Genomic DNA, 25,202 nt, shown 5'->3' on the forward strand with positions numbered 1-25,202 from the left:
TGTAGACTATATGATTATTGGCAAAATTTTAAGTTACGACGAATCGACATCTTTAATAAAATTCGGTAAATTATATCAAATATAAAAATATTTTTTATTTTATTTATTTAAGTTAAAATGTTCATTACAGATTACATATATTTTAAAATAAACATGCTGAATGAAACATATCTAAACTTATAATTTCTCAGGCATATTGCCTCATTAAAAAAATACGAGTATACTATACAACAAGAAAACTATACCAACGAAAGTTCTTTTTTTTATTTCCTCTTCTATATGTTTTCCTCCTTTCGTTATCTACAATCGGCTCTCCCATAACAATCATAATCAGATAATATCTTGTGTGAAAACTAATGTTTTGAGAAGCAGTCCACTGACAGCTCTCTCAGAATGATTTTGTAAAGCTCTTCAAGCTCTAGTGTCAAGTTTATATATTAAATATCTGTCCTCTATATGTGTACGTATAATTTTAAGGTTACGTATGAATATAGAACTATATATTGTAGTCTTTTCCAAAAAAAAAAAAAACAGAATGGAAAGGTAACATTTTGTTCAAAATATCACAGAAATGCTCTCTAAATGAAATCAGTAATAGTAATAGTTTATAACTCAATCAATTAATCGATTGTTTATTTCTGAATCTAATGGTCATTAGTAGATTATTTTATGATCAGAGCAATTATTCCTTTGTTTACATTTTCATTAACTTCAATTGAAAATTATTGAAATCGACTATAATTACATTACGAAGATACCTATATTATTTAGTATAATTGCGCAATATAAATATGTATATAAATAGATATATAGATTATGTGTATAAATATCTGATATGCATATAGATAGTTGATGTATGTATTATGATGCTTGGAGCTCCGGCACGAGCGCGACAACGATCGACGCATCGTGCACATGCTACGACAGCTGCATCGTCCGAAACCCTTACTCAAAGAAAAAAAAAATAAACCTGCTTTAAATTATCTAGAAGTATTATATGGTTGGTCTTCCTTTTCTTTGTAAAATACTTATACCTTTATGACGGATGACAACAATGAATATGAAAAATATGTTTCGGTTTATAATAAATGATATATATGATACCAGTAATTAACTGTTTGCTGCTGAATATAGGTCTCCTCTTTGGGGGGTTTTGTCAGTAGATGCCACGCTTGGCAGGCGGATTGACAACCGCAGTTAGGCTTTGATCTTAAGATGATTTTAAGAGGGACACTGCTATCTATCCCTCGACCAGTGAAATCTCTCAGTCGCCTCTTAAGACATCCACGGGAAAGGAAGGAGTGGCCTATTTATTTTATTCAAAATTTACTCATTGCAGTAATAGCATTCGTCGTTATATTATACAAGTCCAAGTCGAGTAATTGTTACAAGAAATTTATTCGAATAAAATAAGTAGGTATGTTTTACAATTTAATTTGTTAAAACAAATAAAACAATGTTCCACGAGTTACAATCGAGGTCATAGAACAGAATTCTTAGTAAGTGCATAAATTAGTAAGTAATGAACCAGTATTAAAATAGTAAATGAAAGCGGTATCCGTTTCCTAGTAACGTTGACATGAAAATTAATGTGTGGATAAAATCGTCATAGTCATAGAATACTGACGGGTCTGACAAATATTACATAGATAGATCCGTCAGTATTCTACGACTATGACGAAATTGAAATGACGTTTTTTTCTTAGTTGTAACGTTAAGGCTACATAGAGTTCAGTACTTCTAAAATTGTTTAGTACCAAGTTAGTCTGTACTTACGTTCGACCAGATGGTAGTTTCTCGACGTTCTCAAAGCATCAGATAACTAACTTTGAGGTATATATTACTCAAGTTCTACAAAACTTTGAACTTTTAGATTTGATGCACAAATTAATAAAAAAGTACCTAATATTTATTAAAGAAAAAACTAAAAGACATTACAAAGTTTGTGTTTTAAAAGGCTCCTACATTAAAATATTTAATATTTATTGTAAGTATGTATATAATTTACAAATTATGAAAAGGTTGCTCCACAATAATCACAGTCAAACGGCTGAACAGTTTTGTATATTTGTTACACAAATGGACGTTTTTTGTCCAAGAATTTCACTATCACAAATTATAAAGCTAAATAACATATTCGCTATTGAAAATCGCACTAATAAAAAATAATCATTAAGGATAGGTTAGTCTTTAAATTGTTTCAAGTTCGAACTATGTGCGTTAGTGCAATGTTTTCTGGATAAATGTCTAAATTCCTTTGACCTATCATAATTATTGTTTACAAAACTGATTTTCTATTTGTTGGGAACGCATACAAGCGTTCCACGAACAAATCTGTGCATAACGGCCACCAATTCAAACGGCACGAGGCGTCTGTGTCGCTATCCGCCATCAGTAGAAATAAGATTTTATTTATAAAACTTTTCCACAATGGTTTGTTGTAATACTTATAGTTAAATAATGCCGTTTCTTCGTTATTTTATAAACGATTGGTGAGATAAAAAAATTAATAAAGTCTAGACAAATTAGTTTTTTTAATCAATATTACGAGTGTATATAAATAAAGGTCCTGTACGCGTCCATGACTGCACAAATCTTAAGAACCGCTGAAAGAATATAAATATAATCGACAAAATTAATATTTTCACTATTTCATCTTGCATAATAAAAAAAAAAAATCTGTAACAGTTGGGGTCCGTAACCAACAGCGGGACACTTTTGATTTGAATGAAATAGTGAAGTATCACTACGAGCTTTATTTATGGTAACAAGAGGCGGGTACGTTGGTTAGAAAAAAGTTGCTTTGAAAAATTTTAAGTTACTACGTAAATGAGTCACTAATATATTTTTAACCGACTTCAAAAGAAGGAAGTTCTCAATTCGGTTGTATTATGTTTGTTGCCTCATAATTCCGACTGTTATAAACCAATTTGGAAAATTAGTTTTGTTTTTATCTGAAAGGATATACTTACAGATTGGTCCTTCAGAAATTATATCAAATTCGGTTTAGTACTTTAGTTTTCGAAATCAAAATAACTGGATTTACCGCAATTGAAGTTAGTTTTTTGTGGAACACAATCTTAAATTATTATAAATCTATATAAAAGTAAAAATACTGTTGCATTTAAAAATATGTGATATTGTCCAAAGGTTTTCCATGTTATGAAATTGAGTACTACAAAATAATATTCGAAAATTCATACGGTTATGAGAGATAAAAGGTTTCAAAGGCGAATGAATCCATCGGATGTAAGTAGTATTAACATATTTTAATATAATTTAAATTACACATCACTGTAGGTAGGCAGATAGCTCATGCAAATTTTAACATAAAAAGGAATGAAAAATAGTTTCAACTGCATATAAAATTGTATAAATAATAACACGATGTGGTCATAGTGCAGTGTTGGCGTGGCTCGTTGCATCTTGATGTTATTGATTTTGTTCCCATTTCCAGCACTCGGCGCTCACCACCACCCCCGCTCTCCTCATTCTATGCCACCCCCTATCCCACTCCGCCGTTTTGTTGCGCCTCTGAATACAAAACACATCCACGTGGATGCATACCGTAGTTTTATATTTTATGAGAAATATCACATATATTAATAATAAGTAAAACAAATCATATTTTCAAACCTATATACATTTAACTGCTTATATCAAATTTAACTACTGAAATATTTTAATTTGAGTGTAAACAAAATAAATTATACAAAAATAATCAGTCTGATTTATATTTTAATTTTACTATATAGACATATTTTTAATGAATATACAAACGACTAAATAAAATATATTTGTGTTCAATAAAATATAGATCAATGTGGCAGTTAGGTAAGTTAAGTAGTAGTGGGAGGTAAGAGTGCATAGTACAACATACAATGCATCGCCTGCAGCACGCTAGGTCCATAAGCATAGAAAAGCCGACAGTGGGTTGGAGAGGGGCAAGGGGTGCCACATACACATACTACACTACACCAAGCCGCGTTGCCGCCCGCCGCCGCCGCCGCCACCGCCACCGCGCGTCGTACGTACCGTATCGTGCGATTATTCCGTCTAGCGACTGAGCGGGGTCTGTAGTCAATGCTTCTGCTTCGGTTTGCTATTCGTTTCATTCGTTCCTCAGTACGCAACGCGCCGTTAAAGAGATACGACGTGCGCACGCTATCTCGATATTAGAAATTCGTTTGTTTATTAGTAATTATAACTCAATATATTGCATTCCTTAGTCAATTTTACCATTAATTATAATAACGTTTTTCAAGTGAACTTAACGGCTTTAAGACTGATAAATAATATTCATGAACTGTGACTGTGTTTAAACCGTTCCGAACATTAATAAAACGGTAGGATACAACAAGTGAGACGGATCGAAATGAGCGGATTGACCATCAGAGTTAAAAGAGGATCGAGGGGTAGTGCTACTCTTCTTGAAGCAGCCAACAGAATTCTGCGATTACTTGGTGTCAGTTCTACAAAGCGCGGGAAACAGCCCTCGCCCAAAACTAAGGTAAGGTCAACGACTGCGCGTCTGCTATTCTATAATCTATGTACCCACTTGTTTACGTTTGTCTGGCATTTAACGGCGGTACAAAGGAAATATTAAAGGTGTTCAGTGTTTTAAGAAATTGTTATTTAGACTAAGATAACAAAGCATTATTTTATAAAATACCATAACTAATAATCAAGAAAGTGAAAGGTTTGGAACGCTTGGCCTGTCGTGTAGTGATTGGAATTGTCTCATTTTGGGTATCGTATTTTTTGTAAATCAAAAGCTTATATATGATATAAATGAATAAATTAGTATTTTATTAATTATATATTAGTTTAACATGTTATGGACAGTATATTTATTTATAAAATTATTTTTCTTGATTTTTTAATGTACCATGGATATTTTCATGCTTTCTAAAATTACCAGTTATACACTTTATATACTTGAGGGATGTATGATATTGTAACATATACTTAGGTGTAAGTGGGAAAATTTATCTGTAGTGTTTAATTTGATCAATACTCTGTCAATACATTAGTATTGATTTTAGTAATATCGATTACGATCTTTAGAGTCGAAGTAATTCAAAAGTTTGTTTTTCGTTTGCATGCAGGTATGTTGCATAGAGTGTATTTATTTTAATATATTATTAGATGAGATCGAGAGAATTTTCAGTAATAAGAGCGGAAATCCTGGCTTCATAGACCAGTGATTACGCACTTTCGCTGTGTGTATAGCTTGTAGCCGTAGCAGACCGCTCTGAACGGCTAGATGTCCGCGTATGAATGACTTACAAAATTACAAACAAACATCGCGCGGCGGTGATGACGATTGCGCGAACGCGTTCGTGGCGCACGGTCGGTGGGACTCCGCACTTGTTTGTTCACGCGTCGCCGGCGTGACCAACTTGTTTACCACTTCGACCGTCTTACAGGCCGCATTCATCATTTCATCTGTAATGACAGTATAAAGTTTCCTTTCCACATTCTTATGATAATGTCATAGTACTTCTAAGTTTTGCGATGGATTAAAGTTGCTGTTAGTAATAACCCCACTTATAAACATTATAAACATTTAATGAAGGTGAAATTGATTGTTGTTTAAATTAACACCTATAAGGAAATGAAGGAACAGAAATTACTGGGTTGTTTTGAAGAATATCATATGTTATAGGGGAAATACACCAAATTGCGATTGGTAATTCAGCAGATTTTCCTCATAGAATTTCCGGCTATACTTGCTGACATAACACAACAATTCTGATTATTAACCTTTGTCCATAATATAAAGAAAGAAACATCTTTAATATCAACGATTAACACTATCATTTACGCATTTTCAAAGTGTATTATTATTTTATTTAAATTTAAAATAAAAAAAGGATATCGAAGATGTAACTCCTACATTAGTGTTAAACTATATTTATGACCTGATAAATTGACAAGGAATTTTGTGTTACTGTTGCGATTGTCACAATAAAAATCTATCAATGGCAAAAATACCGTTGCCGCAGTTAAATATAAAATGGCATGTTAAATAAACAAACTCTTGTTACTTGTTATTTATAGAACGACATTCTTATTGGTGTATTTCATCAAAACGAGTTGTTTGTTGTATAATTAGATAAAGCTTCTTGTTTTTATACATTGATTGCGTATTTATTACCGACTACTATAAAGGTCATTCCTATGCATGTGATTGACATTCAGATTCATAACAATAACAACCATTTGCTGCATTTTACATGGATCATGACTTGCGTGACATTGTAACACAGACAACAGACACTTGGATAATTATTGCATGCGATTTAATAAATCGGCAAACTAAACCAGGATGTAGAATGAATATTGAGAGACAAATAGACTTTTAATGCAACATAACACTCCGCATCCGCCCCAGCTACCTATTTAGTACAAGGCTGTAATGTCGTGCCGACCTCTGTGATTTAATATCAATAGATATTGGCTCTCAATGTTGAACTCATGCATATCCCTTCAGCCAAAGCTATAATATAAACCCAAATATATTATTGCTCGTATGAGGTTATTACTAGTTGTAACATAAGTTTCTTAACACTAAGTAGGTAGTTAGTTATTCGATGTTTTGTTTCTTTAAATTTTTTTGGTAAAAAAACAAAGACAAATTTCATACCAACAGCAATAAATTTAAGGTTAACTAGTTGCAGGTATGTTGGCAATTCACCATGTTTGTTTGGAACGCATTAAATGTCTGTGTATGTTGCATGCTGCATGTCGCTTGTGCTTGTGCAATAAAAAATCGTGGATAAATATATTGGTAGGCGCGCGCGAGTATCGACGTACGGGGGATTCGTGTGTAGTGGGGATCGAGGTCGACTGTGGATGGAGAGTACGACTGCGGAATGCGTTACTGTGGGAATGCGCTCTGAGTACCGTTGCGACGGTGTATGCCGCGCCGCACCGCGCAACCACCGTCATCGCCCGCCACGGAATTCGAGACCCACTTGCGGTTGTACGGACCTCGCCTATTATTAGGTGACGCATAAAATACTTTTTCAATGAATCCTATTTCTTAATTTGTATGTTTCAAATTAATAAACAATAACAATTATTACACTAATCAGATAGATAGAAAGAGACAAAAATAAAATGTATATGTAATAAAATATACTAAGAGTATATTTTCGTTGTGACTTTTCCTATCCTTTTACAGAATGTTAATTTTATATAATTTCACCTTTGTAGTCTATACGCAAAAATCTGTCTGTGACCTAGTGGTAATTATAGCATGCATTCCACCTTATGCCGTGACAACTCGTCAGTTTTGTCTATCGAGTGTCTTGGCTACACTGAAATAATAATATTTATTGTACCAATTATATATTAAATTATCCAAAACTCTGCTGCAAATCCTTTTAAAATACGAATATTCTACAAAATAAATCTTAAACAGATTTTTCTCTCGCAACACAACGGTATCAGGATACTTTCATTTGATTTTCGTCAAGTTTGTTTTTAGCCAGTTAACCGTTAACCACGAAGTTGTGATGTCTGCTGTATGGTTACGAGAGAGGGATAGAATTGCGAACTATAGCTCTCTTTCTGTCTTCGCTCACATTGAATGGACGCGGCATTTTTTGTCTGACGACGCCTCCATAAGAATATAAACAAAAAATCAAGCCGCGAACTTTAAAAATTAGATCATCGAACTGTAGGTGAGGCCACTGAACATGGCCGGCTTATTTTAAGTTTTGCTTTCAAACTTTCTACGCGATATATTCACTCATTTTTCATTTGTTAACTAATATTCATTGTGCTTATAATGAATAATATTGTTATACCATTACCTTTCCAAATCCCTGTATTGCAAACAATATTAATATAGTGGTTAAATACAAATCAATTTAATAATAGTACAACAATGTGGCTATTTGCTAAAAACATTATATTTTATGAAATAATCGTTTCTTAATTTTAATAGAAATTATTTCAGTTTACTAGAATGCAATTTTTTCTGAGTCTTTAATCTGTGCCTTTTTGTTGTAATTTAAAATATCACATTCTTCGTAGTATTGTTTATGGTTGTAAACAAAAGTTATCGGTCATATTGACGTTATAAGTTGACAGTAAATTAGTAAATTCCCCTAAAAAAATTATAGATTTAGATTTCGAGTTAATATTACTAAGTAATAACCCGACTTTGTTTAGCACACTTAGTGGTCACCTAATTTCCGAGACGGCGGCACGCCAGACGGCGCGTTGCCCCCTGGCCCCCACCGCGCATGACGTGTAAACCACCAACCCACCATCACTGTAGCCGCCACTGTCGTGCTCGCCGACCGATAAACAAGTGCACGCTTTCGAATCGCGTCGACGCGGCATCGCTGTTGTTGCCGCTCAAAACGTCTGTGATGTGAAATTTTAAAATCTCTGAATAATATTTCTATGTAATATGTAGTTTAAGTTCCATTTTTTTTGTTACAGACCAGCAGTCGAGCGGCGAACGAGGTTCGGGCTCCGATTGCTGCTGCGGAGTCGCTCGTGGAGTCGCCAATAAAAATGCAAGCAACTCCAGCTACCCCGGTGCCAACACCTGCGCCGACTGCCTCTCCCGCGCCCAGTCAGTCCTTCAAACCGACGAAAAGAACAGCTAAAGACTATATATTTGGCAAATTGATAGGCGAAGGAATGTTTAGCACAGTATTTCTTGCTAAAGATATACACAGTGGAAAAGAATATGCAAGTAAGTGAAATTAATTATATTTTGTTATAACTTATTGCAAGTTATGTGATGAAATTTAGGAATTATTTTTTGAAAGATTAATAATATATGTTTAACTTTATCTTTTTCAGTAAAAGTATGTGAAAAGATCCATATCATCAGAAAAAAGAAGAGAGAATACATAAAAAGAGAAAAAGATGCATTGAACATGTTGTTTAGCGTTCCACATGGCTTTGTAAAACTATATTGCACGTTTCAAGATGACGAAAGATTGTATTTCGTTTTGTCGTATGCCAAGAATGGCGAACTATTAAATCATATTAATACAGTTGGCTCTTTCGAGCTAAACGTAGCAAAATTTTATGCCGCAGAGCTTTTATTAGCATTAGAAAAAATGCACGCTAAGGGGATAATCCACCGTGATTTAAAACCGGAAAATATTTTACTGGACGAAAACATGCACTTACAAATTGCTGATTTTGGAACTGCCAAAATTATGGATCCTAAAGAAATAAAATCAGGAGTTAGCATTCAAGAGGAAGATGAATCGAGAAATGAGCGTTCAAGAAAAATAAGCTTTGTCGGAACTCCACAGTATGTTAGTCCCGAACTGTTGCATAATTGCTTAGATACTCGTACATCTGATTTATGGGCATTTGGATGCATTATATATCAAATGATATCGGGATTACCTCCGTTCCGTGCTGCCACTGAATTTCTAATCTTCCAGAAAATCCTTAAAATGGAGTACGAGTTCCCTGAAGGATTTCCCGCTGATGCGAAAGATTTAGTTGAAAAATTATTGGTTTTGGATCATAGTAAAAGAATTGGGGCAGATGATCAAGGGGAAACTTATGAAAGTATTCGAAATCATCCATTTTTTGCCGGTATTGATTGGGACAACATATGGGAACAAACTCCTCCAACGATAAGCCCCTATTTACCTGGTGGCTCATTTGAAGAAGATTATAATGTCCCTGACCACTTGGAGCCAGGTTTAGGAAATGACCAACTTGTGCGACTATGGAAGTTCGATCTGTCTACTTCAAAAGGTAATTTACTAAGATTTTAATTTAATGTAATGTTTGTAGTAAAATCACTTTATACATACAATTGAATAGAACTAGTTAGAAAAATAATAACGAAACCTTTTTCACATTATGAGTTAAATTGTAGTCACTTGCAAAACTTGTGGACAATTACGAAGAGTTGTGCGAGTGCACTGAAGCGACGAGTAAGAGGCAACTGGAGCGTCCATGACCTAAATTCTTGGCAAATTTATACGAGTCTCGTTTCATAACTGAACAGAGTCCGTAATGATCTGTTTTTATGTTTCCTTGCTAATAACGTTGACTTTCAAACTATGTTTATGTTAGGATTAATTATGTTGTTTATAATTCATTCATAACATTTCTTCAAATTGTCTACAAAATTTTTTATAGTGTTATTGATGCACATGTCGTGTGCATTGTGCTGCATCATCATGTTCACTGCTATTCACAATTTAGAACGGACGTCCTCAGTTCTTGGCTTACTGTCCTATAGTAGACATGACGTCAGACTTCCGGTGTGCAATGCTGCCACACTGCGTTTGAGTTCTGTGCTCTCGGCTACTTGTGCGCTGCGCCATCCTATGAAGTCATGAATGAATCGCGATAGGGCTGTGGATTTCTTTAAATTTGCCTTATATAGTTATGCTCGAAAATTTATTGCGATTAAATCCACAATGTAGATATTTTTGTGTAATAATTTAACATCACGTAATAAATTAAGTAATAAATGCAAAAAAAATCTTTTTTTCTAGGAATCTTGGATATTAGTCCTGAGGAAAAACGACGTCGTCTTGAAGTTCAAGCTCGTGAAAATAAATGGCACCAATTCGTCGACGGAGAATTGATTTTGAAACAAGGACAAGTAGATAAAAGGAAGGGTCTATTTCCACGGCGACGAATGTTACTGCTGACCACAGGACCTCGCCTATTTTATGTTGATCCCACCAACATGGTGCTTAAAGGTGAAATACCGTGGTCTCCTGAATTGCGCGTTGAAGCTAAGAACTTTAGAATTTTTTTAGTGCACACGGTAAGCCATGTTTATTAACGTAAACAGCACATTTAATTACTTTGATAATTTTTTTTGTTACTAAATTTAATAAATTTTATTGTTATTAATTTTATTTTATTTTTTACAGCCTAACCGGACATACTATCTTGAAGACCCAGATTCCTATGCCTTAGAATGGCAACGCGTCATTGATGAGGTGCGCATCGGCACATATGGGCGGGACACGACTTAAGGCGGCGACACGGCCGCTGCCCCGAGTCGCGACCGCGCCGCCGCCGCGGCCCCCCCCAGGGGCCTTGCGCCCCAACCCATAACCCCCGCCCTCGCATGGCGTGTGCACACTTCTAGGATACATCTAGCCTTTTCATGTTGAGCACGGAAACCATCAGCCAGAAAGCTTTCGCGATGAACGACTCGTGTTCTGAATATTGGCGTCCTTTAAGTTCTGCATCGGCCGGCGTGGGATCGGCTGCGCTCTGGTAGTTTGCCGGTCTGCCAGTCTACCGTACTCCGCTGTAAGGCGATCCGCGAGTTGTGGGCGGCGCCACATATGTTCCAAAGCGCATTGAGAGACGCCCGCGCCCGACGCTTCCCGCACCGGAGGATGAGCTACGAGACGACATCGCTATCGATCGATCGCTGTTGATATGATATACTGAATGACTGATTCCTATTATTAATATGTCCCGAATATCTTAAATTATTGTTCTAATTTAAGTTTCTTATTTAAATATGGATATCGGTATGTAAATATTTGTCTTAAATTATTATTGCAATCGCTTAGGTATAGTATAATGTGTAGTCGTGGGCCGTTGTAATTTATACGGACCTTTGTAAGAATGGACTTGTTATTCACCACCCGCGTGTTCACAAAGCCCATTCCGGTTGGTAACTAGGCAATTTATAGCTAAATTAAATATTATTTATTTTAATTTTAATGATTTGCCAACGGAATGTGACTGCTGTACAGTTATAACAGTAGGAAATTATGATCGGTATGTTTCCATATATTATTACGTTGCTGATGCGGTGCCTAAAACAATAGCGATTTAATAAAAGAAATTAAGTAGTATAATGAATCGTTGCAAGGCCCGGTCAATATATAATAATGACTACGTATAAATGGAAACATGCAAGGAGTATAGCTTCATTGAAAAGAACTTGACGGGAATGCGAAAAAAGACATGAAGCATGTCCTATCACGCCGCACTCCCCTCTCGGTTCACCTGCTCTCCGAGCGCGTAGTCGCGTCTCGTAGAGGGCCCTACCACGCTTCTAACGTGCGACGTATGCGTGCACTATAATCCTTAACTTAGCAAAAGTATACGGATAAGGCCACCAGAGGTGGCTATTATTGCTATCGGAACGCTTGATAAATTTATCCAAATTACATATTTGTTAATTTAGAAATTGCTTGTCGATAGTAATTCAAATTTGTTTGTTTTAATGTTTTTATTACTATAAACAGTTATTTGCAAAGCCACCTGAAATATTCAATGTCATGGCATTAAAGGACATGGTATCCTATCAAAATTTAATGATTTATTATAATTATTATAGCTTGTTTATAATAGTGTATGTATTAAAATGCCTAAAACTTGCCTGGAATATTTAAAACTAGGGCTTATTGTAAATTTGGATTAAATCCATAGTTCAATAAAACTCTCATAACTAGCAAAAAGTAGGGTAAAGTTCCGCCATTAGGACCGAAAACTATTCTATTCTTTTAGTGGTATCAGTTAGTATAGACAAAGAATGCAATAGTTATCAAAAATATTCGACCATACCCATGACATTGTTATAATAATTCTGCATTTAAAATTTAATAACTGTTAACTATTGTAATTATATTTTACAACATTTGTATCGCGTAAATTCCATGAAGTAACAAAATAAGAAATTGAAAATAAATTGAAGTTGATTTTTTATTTTTCTTTTTATTTATTAAATACCTATATGCTTTTGAATATGCAGGTAACTACTGTGAACAATTAATTACTATTAAAAAATTGAAAATAATAAAAAATTATAATGTAATATAAGTTTTAAAAATATCCAATTTTCTACACAATGCAGTCTTTTGCCTTGTCTTATATTACGAAGCTGATAGGTCTATCACAAAATGATAATTGGTGAATCTTAGTCAATATCCAAATTTTTATCACTTTAGATACCACATTTTACTAGCTATAGGTTGTTTGATCGCACAAATCTCAAGTGTAGACAGAGTCTTGTATATGATAGCTCATTTCTTGGGGAATGTATTATAAGGATATTCAAAATCATGATAGGAACATCGGTGAAACCAGGAAATTGGGTAGTACCATCTAATTTTGGGTTGGCCACATGAGAACCTGTCTTTCCTACAGACATGTCTGTGGTCTTTCCAAACTGATATTAGAGTTATGTCCCATTGCTATTTTCAATTCAGACTAATTCTATATAGTTACTTTAATGTGCTTCTTTCGGATTCTGCAATGGAGTATTGGCTCATTACAGAACTTTCAGTGACTCAATGGCTGTAGGTTTTAGGATGATAAGCACCTTTTTTATGATATCTAGTGACATGGAGGTTTTTATATAGGCATCAAAATTAAAACCTAATTGGGATATTTGATCTGTATCAATTACCTCGGTTTAAAAAATTTACAGGTGAAAAAAGCACAGATATCAATACTACCTTTATTCTATGGTATCAATGGTTTATAACCTAAAATTATTTTGTACTTATAGAAAAGACTAAGTGCTATCCTAAATTTATATTTGTGCTACTTACAACCAATAGATAAAGTCATTTTTAATTTACTGATCATTCTAATTTACTGACTATAAATGTGAAAAGTAACAAGCTATAGCACCTTAACGGCTTAATTAATTACTGTGAAATTTGGTATACTTATTCTATATGACATAGGCTACTTTTTATCCTGGTCAGTAAATATATCCTGGTCACGCGGACGAAGTCGCAGATAAAAGCTAATAATGTTATAAAAAGAAAGATTTTACTTTTTGTAATAGATAAACTCAAAAATTCTCGATTTTAAATATTCTTTCACCTACAGAAAGCTACATTATCAGTGAATAACATGGCCTGTATTTTTTTAAACCGAATTAAGTTCGAATGGATGGCTACAATATAATTTTAGTACTACTTAAGTACCTATTGTAGAATTGGATAAATTGGAATCTTAGTATACAATATATTACATACCTTACATAGATGTATGGTAGTTAACACCTCTTCACCTTAAAAATACCCCATTAACGAATGTTCTTAGTAAGCAGAGGGCACAGATATCCCCCTATAAGAGAATAAAAAGAAAGTACGTTAGAGGGAGAGGGATAAGCAGGTTAATCACGTATAAAATAGCATCCTGTAAGGAATGGGCTCGAGATGGAAACAACATAAACTTTGTTTTCACGTCTGCAAGTGTAATTTCTTAAAAATGCACGCATTTAATTACAGTCACATGTGCAGTACAGTTATTGTATGGTCCAGCATCGAATGGGTCACTTTGCTTTCCCATGGCTGTCGCTGCAACGTCCCTCTTAAGACATCATCAAAAGCCAAACTGTGGTTGCCAAACCGTCTTACTTCAAGGGCATCAATGAGGGATGACAAGTGTAAATGCACGTCAGTTAGCCTATCATGATAAATATACCTGGGATTCACCACATTTTTCAGGTGGGACCACGTGGAGATTGAACTGACAGGGTATATTGCTAGCAATGGGCTGGTAGTCCGTATTATTACTAACAATCCAGGGGGAAGACCCTATAGGCGACGGCTGTTATTTTCCAACAGGTGGTCCGTCAGCTTTTTTGCCATTCTAAGTTGCGTAAAAAGAATTATACTAATAAATGTAAAAACCAAATTAAAAATGCAAAACTACCCCATTTAAAATATGTCAAATCTATCAAGTATTTTTTGGATCGGGTGTCCAAAACAAAACATGACTAATAGGTACATGTAGGTTCTGCTTTTCGTGGTAATATGATAATAGTGTAGTTTATAATTAATGCTTAGAGAGACTACCCAAACTAAAATAAGCAAATGATTCTTAATTGTTAAATGAAAAAACTATAAATGTTGCACAATTGCTTCCTAATTACCTATTATAAAAACTTTAAATTAATGTTATTTCAGAGATAAATTATTTGGGATTGAGTGGCAAAAAACAAAATTATTCTATAACAGTAATTTTAGTTCATTAATCGCTCCATAGAGGCACTATTAATGAAATGTCAAAAATTATGTTCATCATAAAATGTAAAATGGGAAATAGAATTTAGTGTGAATAAAAAAGTCTAAAAGAAAAACCCATGATATATACTTTATCTATGCCTATTTAACAAATAATAAAATTTAGTAAAGCAAAACATTTATATTTTTCATAGCAACTATTTTCAAATGCCAGACATATTTCAATGGTAAAATCCCTCATATTATAAAGTATGCAATAAACGAAGTCTATATGAAATCCAGTGAAATCTTCCAAAATCTTTGAAAATCCAAAGATTTTTGCTAGTGACATGTGAAACATCAAGTCTAGACTAAAAGCCTAGCGACCAGCTAAGAACGAGGAATTACATAGAAGGAATGACAAAATAAAAACTATAAATCAAATGATTACCTCCTTTCTTCTCGTGCAAATATAATTAGTAAAAAGAGGATGAAAAATAAACTATTAGTTGCTATTTTTCTCAATTCATAGCAGCCTAATATCTAAGAATAAGGAATTACATAGAAGGAATGATAAATTCAAAACTGTAAATCATATGGGTGCCTCCGTTCTTCTTATGCAAATATAATTAGTAAAAAGAGGACGAAAGTATATAGAAAATGTTTGATATGTTAATTATTTATGAATGAAAAATTTTACATTACTAGATTATATATTTACCACAGTTTATATAGAAAGTATGCAAGCAGGTTATATTTGTATTTGGTAGGATTATACGGCCGTATAACATTTTATATACACTAACCTGTTGGACAGAAAAACTAACGAATAAGGAAGTCCTGAAAAAAGTAAACGAGAAAAGAACATTAATTAAAATAATAGAGAATAGAAGAGGCAAAATGCTGGGCCACCTTATACGACATGACAATTTTTTTAAGAGCATAGTAGAGGGAAATATAGAATGCAAAAGAGGAAAAGAAAGACCGAGAAATAGCATATCATGTCGTATAGGGAGATCAAGAACATGGTCTGGGATAGAACTGGCTGGAAGAAGATGCATGAATTAGTTGCACCGACAAGAAGAAACTCTTAAATGATAAAAAAAAAACCTGCTAATAATTGACAAAAATAGCAAGTGATGGTGTATTTTTCGTCTTCTTCTTACTAATTATATTTGCATAAGAGGAAAGGAGATAAGCATATGATTTACAGTTTTATTTTATCATTCCTTCTATGTGATTCCTTGTTCTTAGACGATCAGCGAGTAATGATAGCACAGATTAGATAGATATTATTAGATAGATACTATTATTTGAAAGTTGACGTGCTTGACACCTAACCTCAATCAACTATAATTTACTGTTTCTAATTTTATAGCAATAATAATAATAATTTTTCTTGTTTTATTGCAAACTTTCAAGTCAACTCCAACCTTTTGCATAAAAAAATTCAGAATATAATATAAAATAGAAACTAATTTTAAGAATATAAAATGTCTACTCCTGTGATAAAGTATGTAGGACGTACGACAAATTTTAAAGGCAAAACGCTATGGGAAATAGTTGGGAGCCTGAAAAATTTAGGAGTGGGAAGAGTTATCGTCAGATCAGTGTTTGAGCGGTATCCTGAGCCCAGTTTTATGAAGATAGTGAAAGTTGAAACTTGTCCGGATGAGGTAGACTATTATTTATATTCGTATAAGTACATATTTTTACTACTATCAATTGGAGTCAAAAAGATTGCTGGTAATAAGATCTAATAGCTCTATTGCTAGCAATATCTGGTCGACTTTCACTCAGTTGCCCCTGAAAATCATCATTGTTTCTAGGTGCAGCACTAGCATATACAGCAGCTCAGGCAGGATTGCCATTCTATTTTCACCTTTTAAAAAAGCTATCTACAGCTAATGGTTTAGTTTAGTTTGCTTTGTGTAAATTTTTATTTATAGGTATCCAATTATAATATTTTGTTTATGTTATTACAACTTTAAGTTGTTTTTTTGTACCTTGCTTTTAACCAAAAATCTAAATTTTAACCAAAATCTAAATTTTAAATAAAAATCCAATTATAATATTTTGTTTATGTTATTACAACTTTAAGTTGTTTTTTTGTACCTTGCTTTTAATCAAAAATCTAAATTTTAAATAAATAACCTCAATAATCGAAGAGTTTTTATATGCAATTTTTTTTTATTCAAAACAATAATAGGCTCTTGTTATCTTTTTCTACCTCATAAAGAATGTGGAATGATGATCAGTAATTAAATAGGTATTTATATAAATTATGGCTGTGTGGTTCCGGCATAAAATAAGCCACCCATTCCTATCCCGTGGGTCTTGTAAGAGCTGACTAAGAGAGTCTGAGGGCTTTTTTTTAAGGGGTGATAATAGTATGGTAACCTCATGTGTGTTATTGGTATACACTGGTGGGTCATCAGTGATAGATGACTGATGAGGATAAAAGCAGGTCAGTTAGCCCATCCTGACGAGTTCAATTAGAATTAGCTATGATGGTTTCCAGGAGTAACCATGTGGAGGTCGACCTGACAGGTTATATTGCTAGCAATGGGGCTATTTGACCCCATTACTAACAATTTCTTTCGCCCTGAGTTCACGGTATAGGTAGCATTGTCTCCTAAAGTATCTCTAAAGCCTGACTGCAGTTGCCAATCTTCTTGCCAAGCATGCCGCTCCCAAGTGGGAAGCTTATGTTCAGCGGTGGACTGTTAAAAGCTGATATAATTATGATCAATTTTAAAAGCACTTTTTACTTACTTGCAACTTATTCCATATGAACAACATAAAAAGTAACCTATATTCTTCTGGGTATAACTGATGGAATGGAGACTCACATAGGACTGATATACCTAAAGAAGGTAAAACCTCTTAAAAATAAAAATAAAATCTTGTGTATACTGAATTTCATGATGATTAATTAGTTATGATGCCAAAAATAACAAACAAGAATATAAGTATTTACATAAAAATTTTGAATAAAATTGTATATATTTAAGTATATGATGTGTTTCAATAGAATTTAATGAAAAAATAAACAAATGAATAATTAAATCAACTATAAGATGGTCTGTCAATTCTTAATAATAGTACAAAGAGAAAATCTTAATTGATTGAATGTTTATTTATATATTTGTTTTATTTAGAGAGTAGTTACTTTAATAATTTCAATAAAACTTGGTTACTTTTTTTATTCTATTAAAATAGTTCATATAAATACATATTTTTTTTTCAATAATTTAATGTAGGTAAGTACTTAGATTTTTACTGTTATTATAAAGGTGAAATTGTATGACATATATGTTTACTTATGTAATAATTTTTTCAAAAAATGATAAACTCAATAGGTGCTCTTATTTATGATAATGTTTTATGTCAGTATGTTATGCACTGTTACCCCAACTTCAACCGATGGTTCGACCTAGGAATGAAATCTCTTGAAAATAAAATCACACGGCGACACATAACAGTGCGCTAGTCACGCAATGTTACTTGTGACAAAGTGGTGATCTGCGCTCATTAATAAGGGCTCCTATTTAATGTGGAACTAGTTGGCCATGCTCAAATTTAAAAATTGAGTTATTATTAATAGTTATTAAACAAGAAGCCTTTCTAAAATACAAATTGTATTACATGAACATTATTAATGCATTTCAGGAACCACGTAAAGTGAGGGTGTGGGTTGAAAAAACGTTTAGAGGCAGAAAATTACCAAATTTGACAGAAATTTATAGTACATCATATAAAGCAGATTACAAATTAATACCAAAAAATGAAGAAGAAGCATTGTTTGCATCTGTTAATGAAGCTCATAAACAACCAGAAGTAATCCTGCCAAATATAATAGAGATGCCACCTTTGATGAAGAAATTTATTGTTAATGATCATGAGAAAAAAGGATTAGAGGTTTGTAATCTTCATTATTAGCTTGTACCCATGACTTTATTCTTGTGACTGTGACTGTGTTTACTGACTGGGATAAATAGTAGCCTTATAACCTTCTGCATGCCATATATACTATATACATCTATGTGTACCAAATTTCATAGTAATTGGTTACGCCATTAAGGTAAATTAAATAACATATAATTAAAAGGTAACACATGACAAATAAACAAAGAAATTTACTTTCACATTTATAATATTATAATAGTAAGAATAATTAATGCCAAATACTAAGTATTGGCGTGTGTTCTAAATTGAAGATAGCTGTTAAAGTTTCAAGAGGTAAAAACAAACATACTCTAATGTTAGCTCAATCCTACATCTTTGCTTGCTTGATTTAGTATATAAATTATCTTGTATGTTAAGTTAGGATATAATCTATCCATCTATTAAAAATCGTTCAAATCTGTTTAGTAGTTTTATGTGAAAGACACATCTGGCCATTCACTCTCACTTTTGAATTTACATAGTAGAATTTATAAATATTACAATTTAAATATATATATATATATATATATGGTACAATACAATATATGGTAATATATGCAATAATAAGATAAAAGTTAATTAATCATCTTAAAAAAAAGTGGTTTAAATTTTTTTTAATCATAAATTACGTTTTTCTATGTACTATGCAATATATTGACTAATATTAATAATCAGAACCGAAATTAGTATGACTGACAGCTTAGGTTCGATCAGTAAGGAATATAAAATAATTATATCATAATTATATAGATTATACTATTCCTTTCCATCCAAAGGTTGCCTGGAAGAGATCACTTTTAGAGATAAGGCCATTCTTGTAATTGTTTGTATCTATAATAAGTTTACTATTGTAATCTTTTGGCGAAAACATTAAAGAGTGTCAATCTATTCCATCTATGTATAATGCTAGATATTACTGTTACTATTTATCTTTACGCAGTAGTGTGAAACAAGTGTACCAGTATGATTAAATCAGATATTGTAATAAAAGTTGTTTATCGCAAAAATTTGTCTTAGCTAAATACGCTTCTTAGTGTAATAAGGTAGATTTAATATTAGTAAGTTATTCCCGCTACTTAGTCCGTGTTGTAACCGGGCTATATTATTTAATTGTAATAAAAAGAAACAATGCCCATCGGAAGTAATATTCGTATCACGAATTACTTTAATATTAGTAAAAATGTTATTTATGTATAATAAATAAATAACTATGTATTAATTTTATTATTACAGCCAATGAAGGAGTTTGTAATGCAATTAACCTATAACCACAGTCCAAATAGAGTACAGAGGATTGCGAAGCCTGGAGAAAAACCAACAGTGGACTTCACGATGGGACTTGGAAAACCAGCTAGTCCATCATTGTATGAGGGAGTACCGCTTAATTAAAAGAAAATGAAATTATTTATTATATAGCTATGTAATTATTAGAATACTGTAGGAAGGGAAAAATACGATAATAAAATAATTAAAAACTAATTAAACGATAATATTATTTCAGTGGTTAGTTCTTACGGAAGGTTTGGAGTGATGCAAACTTTTTGCATAAATATGGATTTGTATCCATATCAGGGATAAAACGTTCCACCTCCAGTTTCTGAAAACAATAATTCACCTTTTGAACTTTTGAGCTTAAAAAATATTTTGAAGCAATGGCTAGGTATGTATAAGTGATTATGCATTGAAACAGCTTCATTTGGCTGGTTTTGTATCACTGAGATATGGTAGTGAAATTACGGATACATCTTAATCCACAGGAATCCATATTTTTTTATCTGGTACAATTAGTAAACGAACTTAGTACCTATGTCTAAATAAATTAAGTGATTAATAATGGAACAGACAAAAAGAATAGGTACGTGCAATTAATATACTTATATCTACTAACTGTATCCAGCCACGTGAATTTTTATATAAAGTATGTTTTAAGTAAGAATAACCTATTTATGTATCAAATTTAATTTAAATTCGTTCAGTAGTTTTTGCATGTAAACAAACATAACAGATGTTACAAACTTTCGCATTTATGTAAGTCGACTATCACTCGACCATAAGTTCCCTTAGTGGCTCACTCACGGGAAAGTAATTTTTTTTTTAAAATAGATATACAATTGCTGTTTCGATAAAAAAAGAACTTAATATTTTTTTACTAATTATGTACGAAAAAATCTATTACCTATACGTCTATTACCTATCGTGTGAAGACAACAAAAAGGAAGTAAAATTGTCGTTAAATGACTATTGCAAACAATTATATACTATAAAATTTACATTTTTATATAAATGTACTTTTCAATTAAAAAAAAATACAAATTTTTACTCATTTCTTGTGCTAGAGGCGGAAAGCTGAAAATGAAATTATACCAAGTCGCTTAGCCATGGTGGTAGTAATAGGTTACCACGTCCAGCGCTAGGACGTTATGGAATATCTACATACCCTCCAAAAGTCGCGCATCTCTTGCACTTCATCCTCACGTTGTACAAAATACTGGCGCACAGTCTTTTGTATTAACGTGGCAGCGTAGTCTTCGGGCCATAACCAAGATTTTGGGTAATAGGGCCGTGGGCTGAAAGTGGAAAATATTTTGCGAATAGCTGAGGACTCGTCAGCCTCTCAAGAAAAGTAGCAAATGAATTTATTAAAATGAGTACATTTTCGTTGGAGCACACATAAGAATAAATTCAACTCAAGAATAATTTCTATATTCACGCGTAAATGTTATTTTTTTATACCACAAATGTGGCTTACAAGCAATCAGGCTGTCTGATGGTAAACGGCCATTGTAAATTGTATTTATCGATAGATATATTTTCTAAAGGGACTAATGAAAAGTGGTAACCGTCGTCGCCTATAGAATGCACAAATTATGGTCAAAGGTCAGTTTTACGAATTATTATTTTATTTTTCTAAAGTTACATATGTTATTTATAATCTAAGGTGTTATTACGGCAGTAACAAAGTTAAATAAAAAAAAGTAAGTTTTAAGAACAAATAACATTTGCATACTTTTCTTTAAGGTGTTTTCGGATCCACGGCATATTAAATAAATGCAAATTTTGGTCTTTGCGTTCTGGATAACGAGGATTATTGTTCCATAAGACCTGAAGGATTAAGGTGTTATTAATTGTCTGTTAATCTAATTTCCACCACGCATAAGGTGGACTTCTTTGAATTTAGAATTGGAAATCGTGTTGTAGAACAAAAAGTTTTTTTCTTTGCAAACAAATACTGTAGCTTTCATCATAAAATTAGTAGTGCCTATATTAATGTTAATTATAATTTAATATTAATACAAAATTAATATGGCGCCAACACGGGAATAAATCTTACCGATTGTAAAAGTATTCATAAAAGTAGTATTTGTTTCACATTAAGGCCTTAGATGGCTTATGAACTCTGTTCAATTATGTTATCTTGAACTAAAATGTTTCTAAACCAAACATAAAATGTTAACGATTTAATAATATTTTCAATTTGAAAAATATAGTGACAAACTATGACCAGTTGAACAAGTCGATAATAATAGAAATATTATAAAAGTGCATCAGTATAGTATCCTTCCTAAACTCTGCCTGCGTTGACGGTATACGCTGGCGATTGTGATCAGTGAAGGATGATAAGTGAGGATAAAAAGGCAGACCAGTTGGCCCATCGCGATAAATTTACCTGGAATTAAACATAATGGTTTCCAGGGCGTACTTAGGACATAATTTTTTTCTATTTCACTATTTGATACACCTACTATCAGGTAATTTAAAAATACGCGAGATCTACCATTAAAATTATTTAGGTAATTAGGTATCATACTCTGTTCTGAAAGAGAATTCAGTCTAAAATTAAGTTTCTATGGATGGTGTATTATGCATTTTGGATTGGATATTGTCTTACACTGTTATACATAGAATAAGTAGGCTGCTTTAATATAAGGTATATTAAAGCAGCCTATAACAAAAATAATATTGTATTAATAATTACTTGAACAATATGGTCTATTCCATTGAAAAAACATTTCTGCCTTACAAGCGCACCCCATATTTTTGCTTTGCATAGGGTTTCTTCTAAAGCGGGCATAAGATAAACAAAAACCTCATTCTTTATATAGTCACATTCTGTTTCTGTAAAATGAGATAACATAAGCAAATTAAATAGCAACGAAATATTTATTCCTACAAGTTTTTGAATATTCCAGTAAAGTTTAATTTATCCAATTTATTGTACTTTTTTGTGGGATGTAATAGAATTGAAACTTTGCTTGCAATATCGGCATATGTCAAGATACCAGTGTGAGTCGATAGGTGAGGATGAAGTCAGCATATGCAGTGTATATGCTGTATATACAGGATATCGTTATTCTTCATATAGTGTCAATATTGCGGATTAAAATGTTATAATTAAATTAAAATGTGTTTTAGTCAGGATGGGCATTTCATATGTAGAAACTATGATTTAAAATTTTGTTTAGTTAAATGGAAATCAACTTCAATCAAATTAATATGAGAACAACACGGAAGTAATCCTAACTGAATCTAAAAATAATTATCAAAATTGGCGAAGATTTTTTTTACAACACCGCGCGTGCATGCAGCTCACCTGATGGTAAGTGACTACCGCCGCCTTTTAAAAAGGTTGATCATGAACCTTTTTAAAAGGAATATGCTCTTTTCTTGAAGGTTATGATGTATTGATTCGGAAATACTTCTGCTGGAAGTTGAGTGGTTGTTCATGGAAGAAAGTACCTTGAAAAATGCACGGTGGAAGGCCGCCACTCGTCCAGATGGTTGGGAGGAAACTTTAGTTTATGGCGGGTTGTACGGTACGAAAATCAGTAGCAGGTATCAATCCGAACAATTCCTCAGAGCACTGCCCATGATAAATTTGGTAGAAGATGCACAGAAATGCAACATCTCTACGCAGTTTCATTAGGTTAAGTCTAACAGTAAGGCACTGATCATCAATGATTTGAGCCGATATCGAATAATATACAAAAAATACAAGTGAATTTAAAATCGAGGTTATTTTAAATGAAGCATTCATTTTTTTATGCTACTTAGAATGACGAACAAGCTGACAGCCCACCTGATGGGATAATAATAATTTCGTTGTAATATCATACAAAAAAATTGGTTTCAAAGGGAAATAGCGCTTCAGAATGATTCCGTTGTTATACGAGATAGCAGGAATCTTAGACAATTTTTTTTTAAATGAGAGATTTATCTATAATATACATACAACATGATCAAAACAATAAAAAATTTAAATGGTTCGAAATCAAAATTATCTGTAAAAATACAAGTAACCGTTATCTTGGTACAAAGATTTTATGAAACTGAATGAAGTGTTGTTATAGGTCTTTGTACAAAAGTCGTTTGCTTGGGCATCTCTGTCCCATTCGTGTTTCTACTGTGAAGCAGTTGTGTTTGCATGGCTGTTTCGGTTTGAAGGGTGGGATATGGTAGTGAATTTACAAATTACAGAGGAATAACACCCGAGTCCTTAGGAATGGCAACGCATGGGAGGTATCATGGGCGAAACAGTATACTCTGTTATGTCCATGGTAATGCTCATGTCTATAGGCGACGGTTAGCACTTTCCATCAGGTGGGCCGTCAGCTTGATTACTATTTTAAATTGCATAAAAAAATCAAGATCAATCTGTAAGTATATCTTTGCAAATAAAAACATATTTTTCTAAGTCGGTTTACTACTGATAGAGTTATGGGGTAACAAAAAAAATAACCGAATTGAGAATCGCCTTTTTGAATTTGGGTGAAAAGGTTATAAATTGTATGGAAATGTAATATGTACTTTGAAATGGCGCTTTTGGTATCGGTTGTTTTTTGCTCTCTGTATATTCCTCTATTTCTCTTATCTTATTATTGCTTTCTTCCAAAATCTCGAGCCAGTTGGTTTTGGTCTTCTTCTTTATCAGCACTGGGAATTCCACTTCAGAACAAGGTAGACTGTCAGGCAGTGTGAATGTCGCTAGTGTATCCGTAGTTTCATTTATAGCAGGTTTCGGTTCTTTGCTTTTTCCCTTGCGTTCTGTAGATTTACCAGCCATTTTTTCATTTTAAAATTTAGTTGTTAAATATCTTATATCCTCTAAAGGAAATAACTATTTTGCATTATCAGATATTAAAAGGAATTGTCAGAAGCAATGTTGACATTGATTTAATTTTTATATCTATGGTTTTTTTTTGTTGGGATCCAAAGATAACATAGTATACTTTTCAGATGAATTGCTATATAAGTACATCTATATTTACAAATATATTTATCTGAGTATTCTATACCTCTCGTGATTTTTAA

The 25,202-nt window shown here is 32.9% G+C and overlaps 3 protein-coding genes and 2 long non-coding RNA genes across 7 annotated transcripts in view; 2 read left to right on the forward strand and 3 right to left on the reverse strand.

The window, feature by feature from the left end:
• The window catches only part of LOC128201587 (uncharacterized), a 48,569-nt gene extending 41,448 nt beyond the window's left edge, over window positions 1-7,121 (reverse strand). For both annotated transcript variants that reach the window (XR_008253310.1, XR_008253309.1), the window contains exons 1-2: window positions 6,650-7,121; window positions 5,290-5,448 (exon numbers count right to left, since the gene is read on the reverse strand). This is a non-coding gene — a long non-coding RNA (uncharacterized LOC128201587). The remainder of the gene's footprint in view (window positions 1-5,289; window positions 5,449-6,649) is intronic.
• The window catches only part of LOC113521365 (3-phosphoinositide-dependent protein kinase 1), a 99,982-nt gene extending 87,292 nt beyond the window's left edge, over window positions 1-12,690 (forward strand). The window contains exons 1-5 of one of the 2 annotated variants that reach the window (XM_026906889.3): window positions 4,063-4,510; window positions 8,461-8,719; window positions 8,830-9,750; window positions 10,503-10,780; window positions 10,890-12,690. In XM_026906889.3, the coding sequence (XP_026762690.1) occupies window positions 4,376-4,510; window positions 8,461-8,719; window positions 8,830-9,750; window positions 10,503-10,780; window positions 10,890-10,994 (1,698 nt within the window). In that variant the 5' untranslated portion in view covers window positions 4,063-4,375 and the 3' untranslated portion in view covers window positions 10,995-12,690. Of the gene's footprint in view, window positions 1-4,062; window positions 4,511-8,460; window positions 8,720-8,829; window positions 9,751-10,502; window positions 10,781-10,889 lie in introns of those variants that run through there. The other variant, XM_026906890.3, reaches the window with a different exon arrangement.
• On the reverse strand, window positions 3,249-4,079 carry LOC128201588 (uncharacterized). Its single transcript, XR_008253311.1, has 2 exons — window positions 3,881-4,079; window positions 3,249-3,534 (listed from the first exon to the last, which is right to left on the reverse strand). It is a non-coding gene; the product is annotated as an uncharacterized LOC128201588 (long non-coding RNA).
• A 3,554-nt stretch (window positions 12,691-16,244) lies between the features above and the next one.
• LOC113521330 (uncharacterized) lies at window positions 16,245-20,377 on the forward strand. Its single transcript, XM_026906846.3, has 3 exons — window positions 16,245-16,621; window positions 18,618-18,866; window positions 20,127-20,377. Exons 1-3 carry the CDS (start codon window positions 16,439-16,441, stop codon window positions 20,280-20,282), a joined length of 588 nt encoding a protein of 195 aa, XP_026762647.2. The 5' UTR covers window positions 16,245-16,438; the 3' UTR covers window positions 20,283-20,377.
• On the reverse strand, window positions 20,356-25,158 carry LOC113521329 (IQ domain-containing protein K-like). The gene is made up of 5 exons (XM_026906845.3): window positions 24,699-25,158; window positions 22,870-23,009; window positions 21,901-21,995; window positions 21,331-21,460; window positions 20,356-20,490 (listed from the first exon to the last, which is right to left on the reverse strand). The coding sequence occupies exons 1-5, from the start codon at window positions 24,952-24,954 to the stop codon at window positions 20,398-20,400; spliced, it is 714 nt and encodes a 237-aa protein (XP_026762646.2). The 5' UTR covers window positions 24,955-25,158; the 3' UTR covers window positions 20,356-20,397.
• Window positions 25,159-25,202: the final 44 nt, after the last annotated feature.

This window comes from Galleria mellonella, unplaced genomic scaffold (genome assembly GCF_026898425.1).
Source record: "Galleria mellonella isolate WM207_F2 unplaced genomic scaffold, CSIRO_AGI_GalMel_v1 utg55, whole genome shotgun sequence".
Classification (NCBI taxonomy): domain Eukaryota; kingdom Metazoa; phylum Arthropoda; class Insecta; order Lepidoptera; family Pyralidae; genus Galleria; species Galleria mellonella.

What these genes read in the sequence shown, in the direction of transcription:
- LOC113521330 (XM_026906846.3), top strand. Translation starts at nt 16,439, where the DNA reads ATGTCTACTCCTGTGATAAAGTATGTAGGACGTACGACAAATTTTAAA. An exon ending in TTGAAACTTGTCCGGATGAG is followed by an intron (nt 16,622 to 18,617) that starts GTAGACTATTAT and finishes AATGCATTTCAG; the next exon opens with GAACCACGTAAAGTGAGGGT. An exon ending in ATGAGAAAAAAGGATTAGAG is followed by an intron (nt 18,867 to 20,126) that starts GTTTGTAATCTT and finishes TTATTATTACAG; the next exon opens with CCAATGAAGGAGTTTGTAAT.
- LOC113521329 (XM_026906845.3), bottom strand. Translation starts at nt 24,954, where the DNA reads ATGGCTGGTAAATCTACAGAACGCAAGGGAAAAAGCAAAGAACCGAAA. An exon ending in ACCAAAAGCGCCATTTCAAA is followed by an intron (nt 23,010 to 24,698) that starts GTACATATTACA and finishes CTCATTTTACAG; the next exon opens with AAACAGAATGTGACTATATA. An exon ending in AGATGCGCGACTTTTGGAGG is followed by an intron (nt 20,491 to 21,330) that starts GTATGTAGATAT and finishes TATTGTTTTCAG; the next exon opens with AAACTGGAGGTGGAACGTTT.